We start from the raw sequence: 17,909 nt of genomic DNA, 5'->3' as shown, positions 1-17,909 counted from the left end.
GCTTTCTTCCGGCAGCTCACGGAAGCTACTAGATCGCATGCCCTGATTCTCATGGGTGACTTTAATTTTCCTGATATCTGCTGGGAGAGCAATACAGCGGTGCATAGACAATCCAGGAAGTTTTTGGAAAGCGTAGGGGACAATTTCCTGGCGCAAGTGCTAGAGGAGCCAACTAGGGGGGGCGCTTTTCTTGACCTGCTGCTCACAAACCAGGTAGAATTAGTGGGGGAAGCAAAAGTGGATGGGAATCTGGGAGGCAGTGACCATGAGTTGAGTTCAGGATCCTGACGCAGGGAAGAAAGGTAAGCAGCAGGATACGGACCCTGGACTTCAGGAAAGCAGACTTCGACTCCCTCAGGGAACGGATGGCGAGGATCCCCTGGGGGACTAACTTGAAGGGAAAGGAGTCCAGGAGAGCTGGCTGTATTTCAAGGAATCCCTGTTGAGGTTACAGGGACAAACCATCCCGATGAGTCGAAAGAATAGTAAATATGGCAGGCGACCAGCTTGGCTTAATGGTGAAATCCTAGCGGATCTTAAACATAAAAAAGAAGCTTACAAGAAGTGGAAGGTTGGACATATGACCAGGGAAGAGTATAAAAATATTGCTCGGGCATGTAGGAATGATATCAAGAGGGCCAAATAGCACCTGGAGCTGGAGCTAGCGAGAGATGTTAAGAGTAACAAGAAGGGTTTCTTCAGGTATGTTGGCAACAAGAAGAAAGCCAAGGAAAGTGTGGGCCCCTTACTGAATGAGGGAGGCAACCTAGTGACAGAGGATGTGGAAAAAGCTAATGTACTCAATGCTTTTTTTGCCTCTGTTTTCACTAACAAGGTCAGCTTCCAGACTGCTGTGCTGGGCATCACAAAATGGGGAAGAGATGGCCAGCCCTCTGTGGAGATAGAGGTGGTTAGAGACTATTTAGAAAAGCTGGACATGCACAAGTCCATGGGGCCGGACGAGTTGCATCTGAGAGTGCTGAAGGAATTGGCGGCTGTGATTGCAGAGCCATTGGCCATTATCTTTGAAAACTCGTGGCGAACGGGGGAAGTCCCGGATGACTGGAAAAAGGCTAATGTAGTGCCAATCTTTAAAAAAGGGAAGAAGGAGGATCCTGGGAACTACAGGCCAGTCAGCCTCACCTCAGTCCCTGGAAAAATCATGGAGCAGGTCCTCAAAGAATCAATCCTGAAGCACTTGCATGAGAGGAAAGTGATCAGGAACAGCCAGCATGGATTCACCAAGGGAAGGTCATGCCTGACTAATCTAATCGCCTTTTATGATTACTGGTTCTGTGGATGAAGGGAAAGCAGTGGATGTATTGTTTCTTGACTTTAGCAAAGCTTTTGACACGGTCTCCCACAGTATTCTTGTCAGCAAGTTAAGGAAGTATGGGCTGGATGAATGCACTACAAGGTGGGTAGAAAGCTGGCTAGATTGTCAGGCTCAACGGGTAGTGATCAATGGCTCCATGTCTAGTTGGCAGCCGGTATCAAGTGGAGTACCCCAAGGGTCGGTCCTGGGGCCGGTTTTGTTCAATATCTTCATAAATGATCTGGAGGATGGTGTGGATTGCACACTCAGCAAATTTGCGGATGATACTAAACTGGGAGGAGTGGTAGATACGCTGGAGGGGAGGGATAGGATACAGAAGGACCTAGACAAATTGGAGGATTGGGCCAAAAGAAATCTGATGAGGTTCAATAAGGATAAGTGCAGGTCCTGCACTTAGGATGGAAGAATCCAATGCACCGCTACAGACTAGGGACCGAATGGCTAGGCAGCAGTTCTGCAGAAAAGGACCTAGGGGTGACAGTGGACGAGAAGCTGGATATGAGTCAGCAGTGTGCCCTTGTTGCCAAGAAGGCCAATGGCATTTTGGGATGTATAAGTAGGGGCATAGCGAGCAGATCGAGGGACGTGATCGTTCCCCTCTATTCGACATTGGTGAGGCCTCATCTGGAGTACTGTGTCCAGTTTTGGGCCCCACACTACAAGAAGGATGTGGATAAATTGGAGAGAGTCCAGCGAAGGGCAACAAAAATGATTAGGGGTCTAGAACACATGACTTCTGAGGAGAGGCTGAGGGAGCTGGGATTGTTTAGCCTGCAGAAGAGAAGAATGAGGGGGGATTTGATAGCTGCTTTCAACTACCTGAAAGGGGGTTCCAAAGAGGATGGCTCTAGACTGTTCTCAATGGTAGCAGATGACAGAACGAGGAGTAATGGTCTCAAGTTGCAGTGGGGGAGGTTTAGATTGGATATTAGGAAAAACTTTTTCACTAAGAGGGTGGTGAAACACTGGAATGCGTTACCTAGGGAGGTGGTAGAATCTCCTTCCTTAGAGGTTTTTAAGGTCAGGCTTGACAAAGCCCTGGCTGGGATGATTTAACTGGGAATTGGTCCTGCTTCAAGCAGGGGGTTGGACTAGATGACCTTCTGGGGTCCCTTCCAACCCTGATATTCTATGATTCTATATAGTTGGTAAGATCTGTAACATGCGCTTTCTCTCCCTTCATTGCAGATAAAAGGACTTGTTTGTGGGGTTTGTCCTCACTACAACTTGTTAGACCACTTCTTTTTCTCAAAGCTTTTGCATATTCATAATATGAAGCTGTGTGTTGTCATCTTTAACACCAATACTGACCTGTGTATCAAATGTCACTGAATTAAAAAGCTAGTTTCTAGAATATTTCAAAAGCTAGTACTGCATGCGTAGGCAATTGCAAATTAAAAACCTTCTACCAGGCAGACTACATGCGACATTGTATTTACAAAGGAAGAAGCATTACATTAGGAATTCATGTACGTTTATACCTACCCACCATGCAGGGCAAACTGTGGGCATGCAATCTACTGCTACTGGTTCACAACCTTCAGTGTGAAACTGATCTGGTCAGCAAATTTCAATTAAAAATATAAGAAAACTATTCTAATCACTTGTATTCTTAATTGTTAAAGTATCTCACATGTTGTGAAAACAGTTCATATTGTTGTATTGCAAAATGTTGATATTCACGACTTTTGCCACATGCTAAACAGCATAATTTCTGGGGGGAAATACCCACGCAAAACCAATACAAATCTTTTACTACATTGTTGTTTGGTAGTTTTCACCAATAAACACAACAATAAGGTATTGAAATTAATTTAAACGGTAAAAACCTCAACTCATAGTCACGTTAGTGTTTCTGGAACAGTTCAAAAAAAGACTCTCATTTTGTGTACTATTGTTTCACCTTGTGTACAAGCTTATGGCACCACTTGACAGTTCCACATACTACTTCATCTAAACGTACCTAAAATCTTTCAAACAAGATATGATGTGGGCATGTGGAGAGCAAGTACTTTAAACTCCAGAAATATGGCCCTTTTGGGAGAATTGCTGCACTCCTATTACTCTGGCTTCACACTGACCTAATGGGAATCAGAGTAGAAAATGAATACTGTGATTCTGTGCCTGGTGGGCGCTCTCTCTGCTGTGACCACAACTGGCCCTGGTAGTGTTAGCTGCAGCTAGGCAGCTGTAGTGGAATGGCTTCTCTCGTTATTACCTGGGCCTTTGTTTTCACTTCGGACTGTTGTTGGCTCCTAGGTTTTTGGCACCAACGTGATGGTGACTGTTGCCAAATCGTTTGAGGCACCAATAAAACGTGAGTAGATCTTTCCTGCTTTCTGAGAAGACCTGTCCTGTCTCCTGCCCATCATCCTCACTGCCTGGGCTCTGGGCTCCACCTGGCTAGTTTTACATTCTGTTATGCGTGCCACTGTTCATGAGTAGATTTTGTCATGAGTTCCCTCCCTTGGAGTTGGAATCCAACTCCTGCTCGCACTCTGCCCATGAGGAATTTGGATCCTCTTGCAGCTATTTGCTCTAGATCTGTATTGGTCTTCACAGTGTGCCAGTGACAGGACACGCTGGAAAGTGCAATACACCTGCCAGGCAGGGTAGCATGGTATGTGGGCATTCAGGTCTCTGATGATGGGGCAGGAACATCTGCAGAGATCTGGCCCAACCCAGTGAAGGGGGTCAGTACAAAGCCTTTAAGGTGAGAATCATGGGGACTCAGGGTCACCTCAGAAGTGGGAAGTGAGTTTCTACAGCCACTGAACATGGTAGGCGCATCAGACACGTGATCTGAAAGGCACCTGAAGCCATAGTGTCTGCAGTATTCTGGGGTGTTGGTAGCCGCTCCCCAGTTCAGGCTATGTGGGGATTTGCATGTAAAGCTGGAATAGAATCATAGAAGATTAGGGTTGGAAGAGACTTCAGGAGGTCATCTAGTCCAACCCCCTGCTCAAAGCAGGACCAACACTAACTAAATCATCCCAGCCAGGGCTTTGTCAAGCCAGGCCTTAAAAACCTCTAAGGGTGGAGATTCCACCACCTCCCTAGGTAACCCATTCCGGTGCTTCACCACCCTGCTAGTGAAATATCCAACTTAGACCTCCCCCACTGCAACTTGAGACCATTACTCCTCGTTCTGTCATCTGCTACCATTGAGAACAGTCTAGAGCCATCCTCTCTGGAACCCCTCTTCAGGTAGTTGAAAGCTGCTATCAAATCCCCCTTCACTCTTCTCTTCTGCAGACTAAATAAACCCAGTTTCCTCAGCCTCTCCTCGTAAGACATGTGCCCCAGCCCCCTGATCATTTTCATTGCCCTGCACTGAACTCTCTCCAATTTGTCCACATCCTTTCTGTAGTGGGGGGCCCAAAACTGGATGCAGTACTCCAGGTGTGGCCTCACCAGTGCCAAATAGAGGGGAATAATCACTGCCCTCGATCTGCTGGCAATACTTCTACTAATGCAGCCCAATATGCCATTAGCCGCCTTGGCAACAAGGGCACACTGTTGGCTCATAGAATCCCTTTTAATTGCCAGATTTAGCTTAGTAACTCTCCAGGGCACAATGGAATCTCCCAGCTAATACTTTTAGAAAGTAAAGGAAACACTTTTGAACATCATAATGGCCAGACTGGCTCAGACCAATGGTCCATCTAGCCCAGTATCCCATCTTTCGACCGTGGCCAATGCCAGGTGCTTCAGAGGGAGTGACCAGAACAGGGCAGTGATCATTATTGAGTGATCATCTCCTGTTGTCCAGCCCCAGCTTCTAGCAGTCTGAGGTTTAGAGACACTCAGAGCATGGGTTGTATCCCTGACTATCTTGGCTAATAGTCATTGATGGATCTATCCTCCATGAATGTATCTAATTCCTCTTTGAACCATTTGAATACTTTGGCCTTTGCTGTATCCCCTGGCAAGGAGTTCCACAGATTGACTTTGTGTTTTATGAAGAAGTACTTCCTTATGTATGTTTTAAACCTAATGCCTATTAATTTCACTGGGTGACCACAGGTTCTTGTGTTATGTTAGGCTCACTGGTCTGTAACTGCCAGGATTGCTGCTGGAGCCCTTTTTAAAAAATTGGCATGACATTAGCTGTCCTCCAGTGATCTGGTACAGAGGCTGATGTAAGCAATAGATTGCATACTACAGTTAATAGTTCTGAAGTAATTCAAAGGTGAAACTGCAGAACTCTTGAGTGATACCATCTGGTCCTGGTGACTTATTACTCTTCAATTTATCAATTTGTTCCAAAACCACCTGTATTGACACCTCCATCTGGGACAGTTCCTCAGATTTGTCACCTAAAAAGAATGGCTGTTATGGTTGCTGTTACTGAGCAGTTCAGGTTTGTTCACCTCTTGGACCAGATCGTGTGCGCTGCTTAGGACTAAATCAAGAATTACCTCTCCCCTGGTGGGTTCCAGGACTAGCTGCTCCAAGAAGCACCCATGAATGGTGTCTAGAAATTTTGTGTCTGCATTCTGTCCTGAGGTGACATGTTCCCAGTCAATATGGGGTTAGCTAAAATCCCCGTTGTTATTGGGGTTTCTTTTTTTGTAGCCTCTCGAATCTCCAGGAGTCACCATCACCATCCTGGTCAGGCGGTCAGTACTGTAGTCCTACTGCTATGCTCTTATTAGTCTAGTGAGTCTGTGGGGCTGTTGGATTCCTATCAGATTTTTACCATATTTGAGACTCTGCTTTCACATATAGTGAAAGAACCATACTGCACCTTTTCCCTGAGTCACCTGTTTCTTTGGGTTCCTTTAGCTAAACTGCCCACCTGCTCCAGACGACCCCACCATGCATTCCTATCGGGCATCTTGGGCACAGGTCACTCTGAAGTGTTGGCCCCCTGGGGCCTGGACATCTACAGTCTGCTCATAATGCTCCATCAGCTGCCTTCTTTCCCGTCTCCCTGCCCCCTCCCTCTGATACCGAGTAGAGAGATGGGACAGTTGCAGTTCAAGACGCTTCACAAGCTGAGCTATCAGCTCCTCTCCAGGGACGGCAGCTTCTGCAAACCCCCTGAGCAGCCCTGTTGGATTCATCTCCAGCTGGGGGACCCAGGGCAGGATGCCTGGAAGCTTCCCACCTCCCTCTTTCTTTGCCCCCTCAATGTGGTCTTCCCCCAAGTTGGCACCACACAGCACTGCTGCCTGCGAGATGGGGACAATCAAGACAATCTCACCAAAGGAAGCTCTGAATGTCCTAATGCCTCTGCTTCCCCAGCTCACCAGGAGGAGCCCAGCCTTTGTGCATGGAAGAATTGCATGTAGATGGGGCATGTCTCCCCATTCACCTGCTGTGGGTGATGGCTGGCAAGCGTGGCATGTGAATGGGATGTTGAATGATTTGTCTCCATGTTCCCTTGCTTTCCAGGGCCTGCAGTGGGGGGATATGCAGTAAGTTGATCCACCTTTGTGGCAATAAGAATAGATTGAGTTTGGAGAGGAAACTCTCATGTGTAGGTCTTTCCATTCCTGTACTCACGCACACCCGCTGTTAACCTCCCACCAAAGCATCAGCTTGGCTTTGTGCTTTTAACCCTGAGCTCTTCCCCTTTTTAATACTCCCTCTTTGCTTTTCCAGTGGTTTTCCCCCAGGATCTGCTGGAGAAGGGGCTGGAGGCTGACAACTTTGCCATGTTGGGTCTTGGAGATGTTGTAATTCCAGGTAAAGCTGAATGGATGGTGTGTTAGAAAGTGTGTTAACCAAGGATACAATTTTGGGGCCTGGACTCTGGCCTGCTGGGACCTGGGTGTGGAGTGTACACTACAAATCCAGCTGAATGGCTGCAGGTCAACCAGAGACTCCTCTGCTTAAGAGCTGGATGGGGACGAGGTCTCGTGGTTCTGAAGTGGAGGGAGGCTGTCAAAGGGAGCTTGGGGAGCCTGAAGCTGGGAGTAGGGAAGGGAGCAAAGAGAGGGGGAAGCACATGGGAAAGGTTACAGAGGGAAGTCAGGTGTTGGCATTGGTGCTGTCATGATAGCTGTGGACTTTGTTTGCCATGCTGATCTGCAGCACGTCCACTGCCAGTCCTAGAACCAGATGGGTCTGTTACATGCATTCATGTCGAGCCTGCTGCAGGCTTGCAGTGTCAGGCTGCCAGAGACCTTCTCAAATCGGCTCTTCCGGGAGCTGGGGCTGGCTGGCCTGAGCTGTGCTCATTAGGAGCGCTGATGCAGGGATTTGCTGCTGCCCCCCCTCTCAGGGTTTGGACTATCAAGAGATACCTTTCCCTCCCAACTGCTACCATAGGCCCCTAGAGAAGGAACTGGTGGGGGAAGATGAGCTTAGAAGCATTTTAGACGGCAAAGCATCCTCTGAAGGGGAGGGCTTCTGGCAGCACAGCTCGTGGTGCTCACAGATGTGCTGGGCCTTGTCACGTAATTGAGCTCTAGCGTGCCGCATGGTGCGTCAGGCCTCCCTTCCGGGATAGGACCAGGGAAGCGTCCCTTAAGGTGATGGAGAAAGCAGCACTTGGCTGGCACTGGTGAGGGGTCACCAGTTGGAATTCCAGGCTAGGGACCAGTTGTCTGAAAGGAAGTGGGGTGAGCATGTGGGTTCAGGTGCGTTCCCTCTCTTGGCTTGCTCTGCCTGTGCCCCAGCGTAGCGCCCCGGTATTTTACTCCCCTGATCTTCTTCAGTGTCTCTCCCTCCTGCAGTTTCCCTTTGCAGCGAGGTGTTGGGTGCTCTACAGCAGTGGCTCTCAACCTTTCCAGACTACTGAACCCCTTTCAGGATTTCAGGGATTTGTCTTGCGTACCCCCAAGTTACACCTCACTTAAACTACCTGCTTACGAAATCAGATATAAAAATACAAAAGTGTCACAGCCGCTATTACTGGAAAATGGCTGACTTTCTCATTGTTACCATAGAATTATAAAATCAACAGGAATATAAATACTGTACTTACATTTCCGTATAGAGAGCAGTATAAACAACGTCTTTGTATGAAATTTTAGTTTGTACGGACTTCACTAGGGCTTTTTATGTAGCAAAGATGTGTTGACATACCCCCTGGAAGACCTCTGTGTACCTCCAGGGTACGTGTGCCCTGGCTGAGAACCACTGCTTTACAATACCAAGGGAGTCAGGAATTGCTTCTCTAGAACTGGACCAATATTGAATTCAGTCACAAGGGGGTGCTGTGGTCCCAAATGTGCTTACGGCCGTGGCCAAGTACAAGATCATCTTGTCACTCTGCATTTGGCACCAGATGTCAGATAGATGATCTCTCCATCCCTTTCTCTAACTCTGTATTTCTGCCCCTCAGGGATCTTCATTGCCCTGCTGCTGCGTTTTGACATCAGGTGAGCTGTGCCTCTAGGAGCATGTCTACAGGACAGCTTTGTTTTGCACTGTTTGTGTAAGTTGCCCCAGAGTGCTTTGCTGAACTAGATGAGGAAGACCAGGGTGGCCAGACATCTTTTGCTGAGCCTTGAGATGGGGAAGCATTGACTGGAGGCCACAGGGCCTAGAAAACAGGGCCTAGTCTAGAAAGCAGAAGAACAAAGGAGAAGGCAACAACCGTTGCGATTGAAAAGAGCCTGGTGCTAGACCTGATCTTTCTGGGCTTGTCTTGGAGCTAGTCTGGGGAAAGTCCATGGTCAGGGGGTGGTCACTTGTGATCTGGACCCTGAAATGACTGGGGCCCTGTCAAGTTGTTTGACCCTGGAAACTGCTGCATTTGTGTGTGTGCGAGCAGCAGCCCGCACATGCTGGAGAGCTGGGGCTGGAGGAAGAGCGAAGACAACATAGCTGTGGTGGAGCTGGGAGAAGTGGAAGCAAGGCAGCAGTGTTTGTGAGCAGGACTGGGGTGGTTGGGCACATGGAGACAGGGGAAGGGGAGCGCTCAGGGTCACTGCCGATGGTGTAGGCCAGCAGGAAGCTGCTGGGAGTGGTCCTGTCACACAGAAGAAGCACTTCTCCGGACACGTGACCCATTGTCTGTGTGCATCTGTTGTCAGTGCTGTGCTTTCCCATGTGTAGGGAAAGCAGGCCCTTCCCACATGGCGTTCAGCCTGTGTCTGGACTTGAGTTCTCAGTGGTCACCTTGCATCACTTGGAAGATGGGCTACTGAACATGCCCCCCTCAGGTTCCCACTCCTCCTCCTCAAAAGCTCCACTTGCCACATGTATCATGCATCCGTGCTGGCTTCTCCGTGCAGGGCTGGAAGTGCTACGGGTGCTTCTGCCCACATCTGTCGGCAGCTGCTGCCCCGGCCTGACCTGCAGTAAAACAGCTGCCCAGCTGGGGAATGGGTACAGGGAGATAGATACGGGTGAAGAGCTGCTCCCTTGGTGGAGGGCTTCTCACTGCAGCTTCCTCGCTCATGTTAAGGGGGTATAGCTGCAGAGCACTTTTTGTGCTTATTGGGTAAGGACTGGGGGTTCCAGGATCCTTCTAGAGACCTTGTGTCATGGCAGCCTCCCCTCCAGGACTGGACTGTGCTCTCACCAGATCCTCTCTGCACCACTCCGAGCACGGGCAGGAGGGGCTGCTCAGGAGCAATGGTGCCGACGGCCTCTGCCAGCCTGGTTGTCAGTCTTCTGTGTGGATGTGTTGCCACTAGATTGCTAGGCCAGCTGAAGATCAGTCCTGATAAAGCTCGCAAATTCCATAAGCTGGAGTGGTTTTGGTATTGCCTCTCTCAGGGCCCATGTTAATCCTGCTCTCTTCCCTCCCCTGTAGTTTAAAGAAGAACACACACACGTACTTCTATACCAGCTTTGTGGCGTACATCTTTGGACTGGGCCTGACCATCTTCATCATGCACATCTTCAAACATGCCCAGGTAAGCGGAGTTTGCAGTCCCCGGCCATCAAGGGCCAGCGAATCCCCTGTCTTCTGTGCCCTGCCCATTACTGCTCTGCTAACTCCTGAGCCGCAGGCAGCCAAGTGCAGCAGGAAGCTGGGGAAGGTTGGTCAGAACTTACGTTACAATCAGGGTGACAGAGAATCAACTCTGTATCTCTGAGCTGAGATTGTGTGGTGCCCACCCTGAGATGCCATCACAGCAAGCGATGCTAGACACAGCCACTCCATTTTGCCTTTTCTAACTGGGGGGTGTGACTTTCGTAACAGAGTGGAGCACCTGGCTGAGGGGAGAGTGCATTAAATGCAAAGGTTACTGGGGACTGCCCCTCGGAGAACTATCTGTTTACTGCTTCTAGCACAGCAGAGCGAGATTCTCTGCCTCATGCATCTGCAAAACTGTCTAAGATCCTCTTGCAGGGTGTGTCCTGCTGGTCTGATGCAGGAGGCAGCCAGACCAACAGGGTTTTCAGTTCCCGGGTGAAGTGTGCCTTGAAGAATTGTCTCGATTGTAAATTGGGCAAACTGGCTCTGGGAGTCCTAGGCACTAAAGGTGGAGCCTGCTTCGGGCATCTCTGCATATAACTGCACTTTACTATCTTCGGGAGGAGGGGGGTGGTTCTCCCTGGCCTTGCAGCTCCCTCACGTCAGTGGGAAGTTCTGCTCATGCACTGAGAACAGCCTGCCCTTTAGTAACGGGGAGCATCGGCGTGTTTTCCTGGGCTTGTCTCTAGATCTCAAGAGCAGGTGCAAGCACAGCAGAAATGCCCGGCTAGTTTTAATGCTGCCCAGCTGCCCCCTGCATGGGAGGAAGGAATGAACAAGATGTGAAAACGTTGGGCGAGCGTGGCAGCCACTGTGCCCGCAGCACATAAGTCTGCTAGCCGTGGGCTCTTCCGAGGGGGGCTGGTCAGTACTTGGGGGTTCTCCGCTCCTCCTCTGGGGCAGTATCCCCAGATCTTTAGTCCCCATCCAGGTGGGTGCTAGACGAGAGACAGGACCTTGATTATCAGAAAGTCAGGACCTGTAGAGTGTCATCTGCCCCTTCCTGGAACAGCTCTGCATTGAGAGTGCTGGGCCAGAGAGTGGGACTTCTAGTCACGTTCTTACTCTGGTGCTATGATATGTTGGGACTCGACGCTTACGGATTTCTGGAGCATAAAGGAAAGATCTGACACTGAGCCCTAGCCCTGAGCTGTGCCCAGCGTTCCCTCATGTGTGACTTACTCCTTAATCTGGGGACTGAGTGGCCCTTGCTGCAGGCTGTGTTGGCTTTTCCGGCTGTTTGATGCAGTAATTACCTCTGTTCTCCTCCCCACCCTCCCCCCCAGCCAGCCCTGCTGTACCTGGTCCCTGCCTGCATTGGGTTCCCTCTCCTCGTGGCCTTGGTGAAGGGAGAAGTAACCGAAATGTTCAGGTAAGTCAGCCTCTAGCCGGCAGTGCATGGAGCGCCTGAGATGTGCAGGTGTTCCCGTGCTGGGGCGCAGGCACACGGACAAGTTCATCTGGGCATGCTGTGGGTGCGTGGGCGTGTGCACGGGTGGAGGGAGCGAATCTGTGTTTATACACGTCTCTCTGGAGCGTTCCTCCTCTAGCCCGGTCCCTACCCTCCTCCTGGGCAAGTGTGTGGGAGCGCCGGGGCTGGAACACAGGTGACGCCTCTGGTATCGCTCTGCACTGTGAACTCTGACTCACTCTTCCGATGAGCTGGGGTGAAGTCAGAGGGTGGGCCTGCACACCCGGGTCGTCAGCACCCGGTCGCTTTTGCAGTGCATGCTGGGGGAAGGGAGCAGAGCCAGCCCGGCCATGGAGCCTGGAGAGGTAATGGCGTGCTTCATCATCACGGGTGCCACCAGGCCAGTTTAATCATCCTTCCCCTCTCCCGGAGCAGGGGAACTAGGTCCTAGCTATGTGCATCTTCTCTGTGCTACTCCCGCCCCCGGCTCTGCAGAGGGGCCACTTCTAGCCCGTTCCTCCAGTGCTCTCCACACAGCTGCCTAGCCTAGTACTGCTGGCCAGCAACTGGAGGCACGCTTCAGTCTGGCTCCAGCACCTTCTGGCTGGCCTGTCCCAGACATGGGAGTCCTGCACCCTCCCAGCCACAATGGAGCCCTGTAAGTTCCTCCCCAAAGCTGGCATCCTTCTCACATGTCACGGGAGAACTTGGACGGTCCACGGCACATGGAAATGCAAGCTCCTTGCATTGTGGTCTCCGTCTGCTCAGAGGGGGCCTGCGGCTCTGGGTCTGGCAGCTGGGCTGACACAGAGTTGATCAGAAACTAATGGAGGCAAAAGTGTGGTAAAGTAAAGGGTCGAGTTGCCATTCACCTCTGGATGCCAGTGGAACCAGCCTTTCCCTCCCCATCTCCTAGTCCAGGGAACGCTACTGTGCACCTTCCCCACGGTGGCTCTTCGCTGGGACTTCTCCCCTCTTCCCAGTCCCTTCAGCACCTGCCTGGTCTTTGATGTTTTTGCTTCTGACAATCGCTGCTGCAGGCACTGTGTGTTCTGGCTTCATCCTTCCTGTGCACCTGGTATCCTGCAGTCACTTTTCACACACGCCTGTGACTCACCAGCCTGCTGCAGCATCACCTCCCATGCTAGAGACGGCTTTGGTGAGAGACAAGCTGCTTGGACACACGGTCTTTGAACAAGGAGCTTGTGGACTCTTGTGGCAGAGCAAGAAGGGTTAATGTTCGGAGCGCTGGGCCGGCATGGACGCCACGCATAGCTCTGACCCCAGTGTGGTTCTGACTGTTAGCAAGTCCCCCTTAGAACTAACCTGATCGGAAAGAGCGATCCCCTCCTAGCATCTTAGAGGTGGATGCAGGATTCTGCATCTCCAGGAGTCGGCTGTCTTGTAGGGAGTGCAGGGGTTGGATGTCTTAGGAAAGTTTCTGGGGTCCAGCATCTCTTGAAACTGCTCCAGTATTTGGAGGAGGAAATGGAACTTGATAGAGCTCATGTGCCTGGAGGGACGGAAGCCTCCCCACCCTAGGAATTCCACCAGGTGTGGGATCCTAGGCTGCTTTGATGCAGCTTGTGTTTCTGTGAGCGCTGAAAGTCTGTGATTTGAGATGGGGACCTACTCCATGTGTCTCCATCAGCCACCTGTGCTTCTGGCAGCACATCTTAATTTGAGGATGGTCCCCAGCTAAATTCCACGTGAGCTCTCGGCCTGCAGCCCCTTGCAGTTTGCACACGGAGACATGGCTCTGCCCTGAGGAGCTTACAGGTTGGACACAGAGGACCAGGTGACCAAACAGTAGAATTGCTGCCCAGTGGTATTTTCAGTAGTCTGGCGGTTGAAAACACACTGCTGGGCTTCCCAGAACAAGTGTCCTAAGAAGAGGGGGGGATACCTGGTGTACCTGACTATGGAGGGGGTTGTTTGGGCCGCCAGGAAGACGTGGGAGAAGAAGCCAGGGGGACCAGTTAGATATCTAGGGTCTGTGGGGGTGGAGGAAATGCAGGCTGGAGTTGAGCTAGGCAGCACCTGCTTGGAGCTAACTCTCTGGGGTTCATGTCCCTGCAGAGCTCCCTTAGGCAGGTCCCTAACGTCCCATCTCCTTTTGTGCTTTGAATTAATCACAGGAAATCCGATAGCTAGCACACCCAGAGGGAGCTACCGCAGAGCAGCCTGGCCTAGACCTATATGGAAGAGCTTTTGCATGTATTGGTCTGCTGCCTCTCAAAGGCCTCTGCACCTGGCCCTACCATGTGTGCACTTCTGTGCATTGGTGCCCAATTTTATTCTCCTGCTGGGCCCTGTCCATTTGCTCTCCGTGGTCACGCTGCAGGTACTGCCATACCATAAACCTCGGCCCCTCATGCCTCATACAGCTACACTCATGTAGGTTCACGCCCCAAAGGCTTACACAGAGTACACCGCAGTGTGAGCTTCCTGGGGGCCCCCGTGTGGCCAACCCAGCCTCCCAGCTCATCCCAATGCTGGGGACGAAAGGGCGGGTTAAGAGACAACAAGCAGGCTTTGCAGGGCGGAGTGTTTGCAGACATATCACTCAAAGCGATTCTTATTCCTTTCTTTCTGTTCTATCCCATTCCTCCCTGTCCCCTTCCTGTCTTTCCTGCAGCTATGAGTCCTCTGCTGAAATCTTGCCACACACACCAAGACTTACCCACTTCCCAACCGTGTCGGGTTCTCCGGCCAGCCTTGCCGATTCCATGCAGCAGAAACTGTCCTGTCCCCGCCGACGCCGGCAACAAAGCCCCAGTGCCATGTAGCAATCGCACCCGATGCCCTTTCTTTGTCTGTCTCTGTCTGGCCAGGTAGGGTCTCTCCAGTTCTGTCAAATTCCTTCCCAGCTCCTCGGTGTCTGGCTTGTGCTGTGGCTATCTGCCTCACTGCGATGGGCTGGTCTCACTCTTTCTGCCTTTGAACTGGTGCCCCTCCCCTCTAACGGTGTCCTGGTCACAGCGCTAAGTGCCAGAGCACCTTCAGGCCACCCGCTTGCCCAGTCTGAACCCAGCTCCTGAGCCCATCTGCACAGCTGCAGAATAACCCCCCCAAGGATCAAGTGCCTGATGGGGCTGGAGCAGGTGTCGTTAGCTCAGCTGTTTAGCTCTCTACTGTCTGCCTGAAGGCCTGGCTGCTAGGCTTTCTCCTCTGATCTCCCCTGCAGCTTCTAATGTCGCTATTGTGGGGCTTCTCCCTGCCCCAGGGAACCAGTCCCTGCACGGCCAAGTCTGCTGAGTGACTAGCCTCTGCATACGCTCTTCCCTTCATGCAGCCAGAGCCAGCCACCCGAAAGAAGAAGAAACCTAAATCTGCCTTACTGAATAGCCCGACCCCCTCCCTGGCTCCTGGCTTAACTGAGGTCACTTGTCCCAGGCACACGTGTTCTTCGCAGCCTGGCCTGTCTGGCCTTGTGAAAATGCCAGTGCCGCACTGTACGAGGGGCAGTGGTTTTATTCAGGATGGCCGAATATTCTGCATGGCACTGGGAGCCAGCGTTCTCAGATCCACCTGCCACCAACACAAGCCAGGGCTTAAATTCTCAGTCCCTTGACCGGGAGGAGGTGTCCATCAGCGTGCGTGCTCAGTGAGCTGACTGGCACGTGTCTGAGTGTATCTGCGTGTGCACCTTGCTGCCGTAGTGAAACCCTCTCTTCTCAGTTTGGAAGGTATATTGAGGGAGGGAGGGCTGCCCGTGGTGGGGGAGGTAGGTACAACAGGGCATCATACATTGTCAGCCTCCCCTCTCCCACTGACTTCACTTGAATCCTGTGTCTGGTGCTGTAACAATAATGGTGGGAGCTGTTCTCCCCACCTGCATGGAGTCCTGCTCTGTGTGGAACTGTAGCCCAGAGATCTGCACTGCTAGGGGCGGGCTGGAAAGCCCCGCTCTCTGTGCAGCTGGCTGACAGTGCTCATGCCCTTGGTCCTGATCCACACGTTCCCCACCCACTTTCATCCAAAGCAGAGGGGTTGACTTTCCTAAGAACTGCAGCTGCTTAACTCCCAGCATCCTCTCCTTCTCTTGCCCTCAGCTATGAGGAGAATTCCATGCCAAAGGAGGAGTCTGGGGACTCCAAAGACACAAGGATGGAAACGGATAAAAAAGAGAAGTGACCTTGCACGCCTGGGCCAGGATGGGCGTGTCGGGACCAGGCCAGGCTGGGATCCAGGCCCCATCGCAAGGGATAAAGATAAAAAGACCAATTGTGTATCAGCATCGTGGTGTGTGTGTGTGCGCGTGCGTCCGGAGAAACTGTCGGGATGGGAGAAGTCTCTGGAAGCCACATCTCTCTGTCTGAAGTCCTTCTGCCATCCCAATGTTCCACCTGGGGCCTGTCCACTGCCACACAGTGCTTTGGGCAGCCATGCTTCCTTATTTTATTTCATTTTTTTGTCATCTCCTAAATGGGTAGAAAAAAGGGGAGGGGGAAAACCAAGGGGCTGGTTTTTAAATTTTGTATTGTGGATTCGCTTTCTCTCATATTAAACCATCTCGAAGGATGGAGGAGCTGTCTCAGTCTGTTCCTTGGTGGTAAATGGGTGGAGGAGCTTGTCTCTCCCTTTGGGCCCCAGCGGGGAGAACGCTCATTACCCCAGAGCAGCGGATCTGGTGTTGCCTGGTCCCCGCCCTGGGTGAAATCCTGCCTGGAGTGTGAGTGGAGATGAGGTTCAGAGTAGAAACCTGTTACTTCCAAGCTAAAAAGTGACCTCCAGCATCACTGCCTAGTTGGGGGGGAGGGAGGGGGAACTCCTTCTCTTAGCCTAGGAAGGTCCTTTTCTCTGAAAACTCCTGTCCAATCACTCCCTCAGTTTACTTACACACTCACGTGATTCACTTGGCCCCTGATGGAGAGGAAGGGTGAGGCTGGCTGCCTGGAGGAGTTGGATGCCTGATTCCCATTAATTTCTGTCTTGGGTAGTGGGGGCCAGATGAGTACCCTAGTATCAGAGTGCTGGTCCACCTTTATTGTCCTCATCCGCACAAAGCCCTGTGGGGCAGAGTTGAGCTTTTATCCCCATTGTACAGATGGGAAACTGAGGCACACAGACCTGCCCGAGGTCACACGGGGTCTGTGGCAGAGCAGAGAATTGGCCCCGGGTCTCGCCGATCTCAGGCTAGGCCCTAACATCCTTCCTCTCCAGTTAACTTCTCATGGGAGTTGGGGAGCTACAGCTGAGGTGGCTTTGAGAATTCCACTTGATCGGCTTGGCTTAGATCATGTGACCCCTCCTTGGCCAGTAGCAAAGCTGCAGTGGCACTAGTGGAAGTGGCTGTTTGACATCAGTGCATTGTTTGCGCTTTGTCCCATGCCCCTTGGAAGCGTTTCTGGGTAGAGCAACACTGGCCTCTTCCAGTGCAGGGCGCTGGCCGTCCCACAATGCCGGGGGAGCTGCATGTTGGGAACACCACCTGCTGTGACCTCTGTGGAGGAGATCCACCTGCCTGGCAGGACAAGGGGCAGAAGGCTTGTTGCCTCCATGAAGAACCGAACCAAACAGCTGCTGATGGAAGAGAAGCCTAGAGCTGCCATCGCAAGGTGGGTGGGGAATAGGACAGAGAGTCTTCTGGGGACCTGCCACTGCTCAGAGCAGGTGAAAGAAGGGGCATAGGGGCTGGGCAGGGAGAAAGGAAGGTGATCAAGCCTATCCTGATGTGTGTTGCCTGTCCTATGCCAAGTATAAAGGAGCAAGAAAATATGCCCCATAGGTGGGGGGGGGGGGGCGGAAGGAGGAGACCAGATAAATGTCAGATCCGTTCCCTGCCCTAAATCCTGAGGCTTCTCCTCTTTAACTCCTGGGGCCTAGAGCCCCAGTCTGAGAGCCAGGATCCTGAAATGGAGCGAAGGAACTAGGCAGTGTTCAGGCCTATGTTCAGCTAAGTGGACTGAGGCTGACAATCCCCGCCTCCGACTGCCATCTGTCGGTTGTGCCCAGAGACCCCGATCAGCATCGGGGTCCCATTGTCCTACAAACCCAGAGGTAGAAACAATCCCTGCCCCTGGGCAGTCTGTGCCTTTGGGCACTGCTGTGGCTTAGGGTCCCATTAAAACCTGCTGGGCCCTATCACTTTCTGGGCTGGAGAAGCTTCTGTCTGGGACTGGGCCGCACGCATCTGTGACCTCGGGCTTCTCTTCCCAGTCTCCCCGGCTATGGTTCTGGAAGGGGAACGCTCGCAGCAGAGTGCTCTAGGAATTGACGCACACTCTTCCCGTCTAGCCAGTAGGGAGACCCAGCTAACCTCCTTCCCCGGCTCC

General features: G+C 51.8%; 1 protein-coding gene across 2 annotated transcripts in view; it reads left to right on the top strand.

Moving 5' to 3' along the window:
• The window catches only part of HM13 (histocompatibility minor 13), a 33,880-nt gene extending 17,723 nt beyond the window's left edge, over positions 1 to 16,157 (top strand). The window contains exons 7-13 of one of the 2 annotated variants that reach the window (XM_073308729.2): positions 3,596 to 3,653; positions 6,947 to 7,030; positions 8,634 to 8,670; positions 10,053 to 10,155; positions 11,507 to 11,592; positions 14,270 to 14,465; positions 15,687 to 15,825. In XM_073308729.2, coding sequence (XP_073164830.1) covers positions 3,596 to 3,653; positions 6,947 to 7,030; positions 8,634 to 8,670; positions 10,053 to 10,155; positions 11,507 to 11,592; positions 14,270 to 14,420 — 519 coding nt within the window. In that variant the 3' untranslated portion in view covers positions 14,421 to 14,465; positions 15,687 to 15,825. Of the gene's footprint in view, positions 1 to 3,595; positions 3,654 to 6,946; positions 7,031 to 8,633; positions 8,671 to 10,052; positions 10,156 to 11,506; positions 11,593 to 14,269; positions 14,466 to 15,686 lie in introns of both variants that reach the window. The other variant, XM_073308730.2, reaches the window with a different exon arrangement.
• Positions 16,158 to 17,909: the final 1,752 nt, after the last annotated feature.

Source organism: Lepidochelys kempii, chromosome 13, assembly GCF_965140285.1.
Source record: "Lepidochelys kempii isolate rLepKem1 chromosome 13, rLepKem1.hap1, whole genome shotgun sequence".
Classification (NCBI taxonomy): domain Eukaryota; kingdom Metazoa; phylum Chordata; order Testudines; family Cheloniidae; genus Lepidochelys; species Lepidochelys kempii.
The sequence above is the reverse complement of the archived record's forward strand: the minus strand, read 5'-3'. Positions and strand labels throughout refer to the sequence as shown.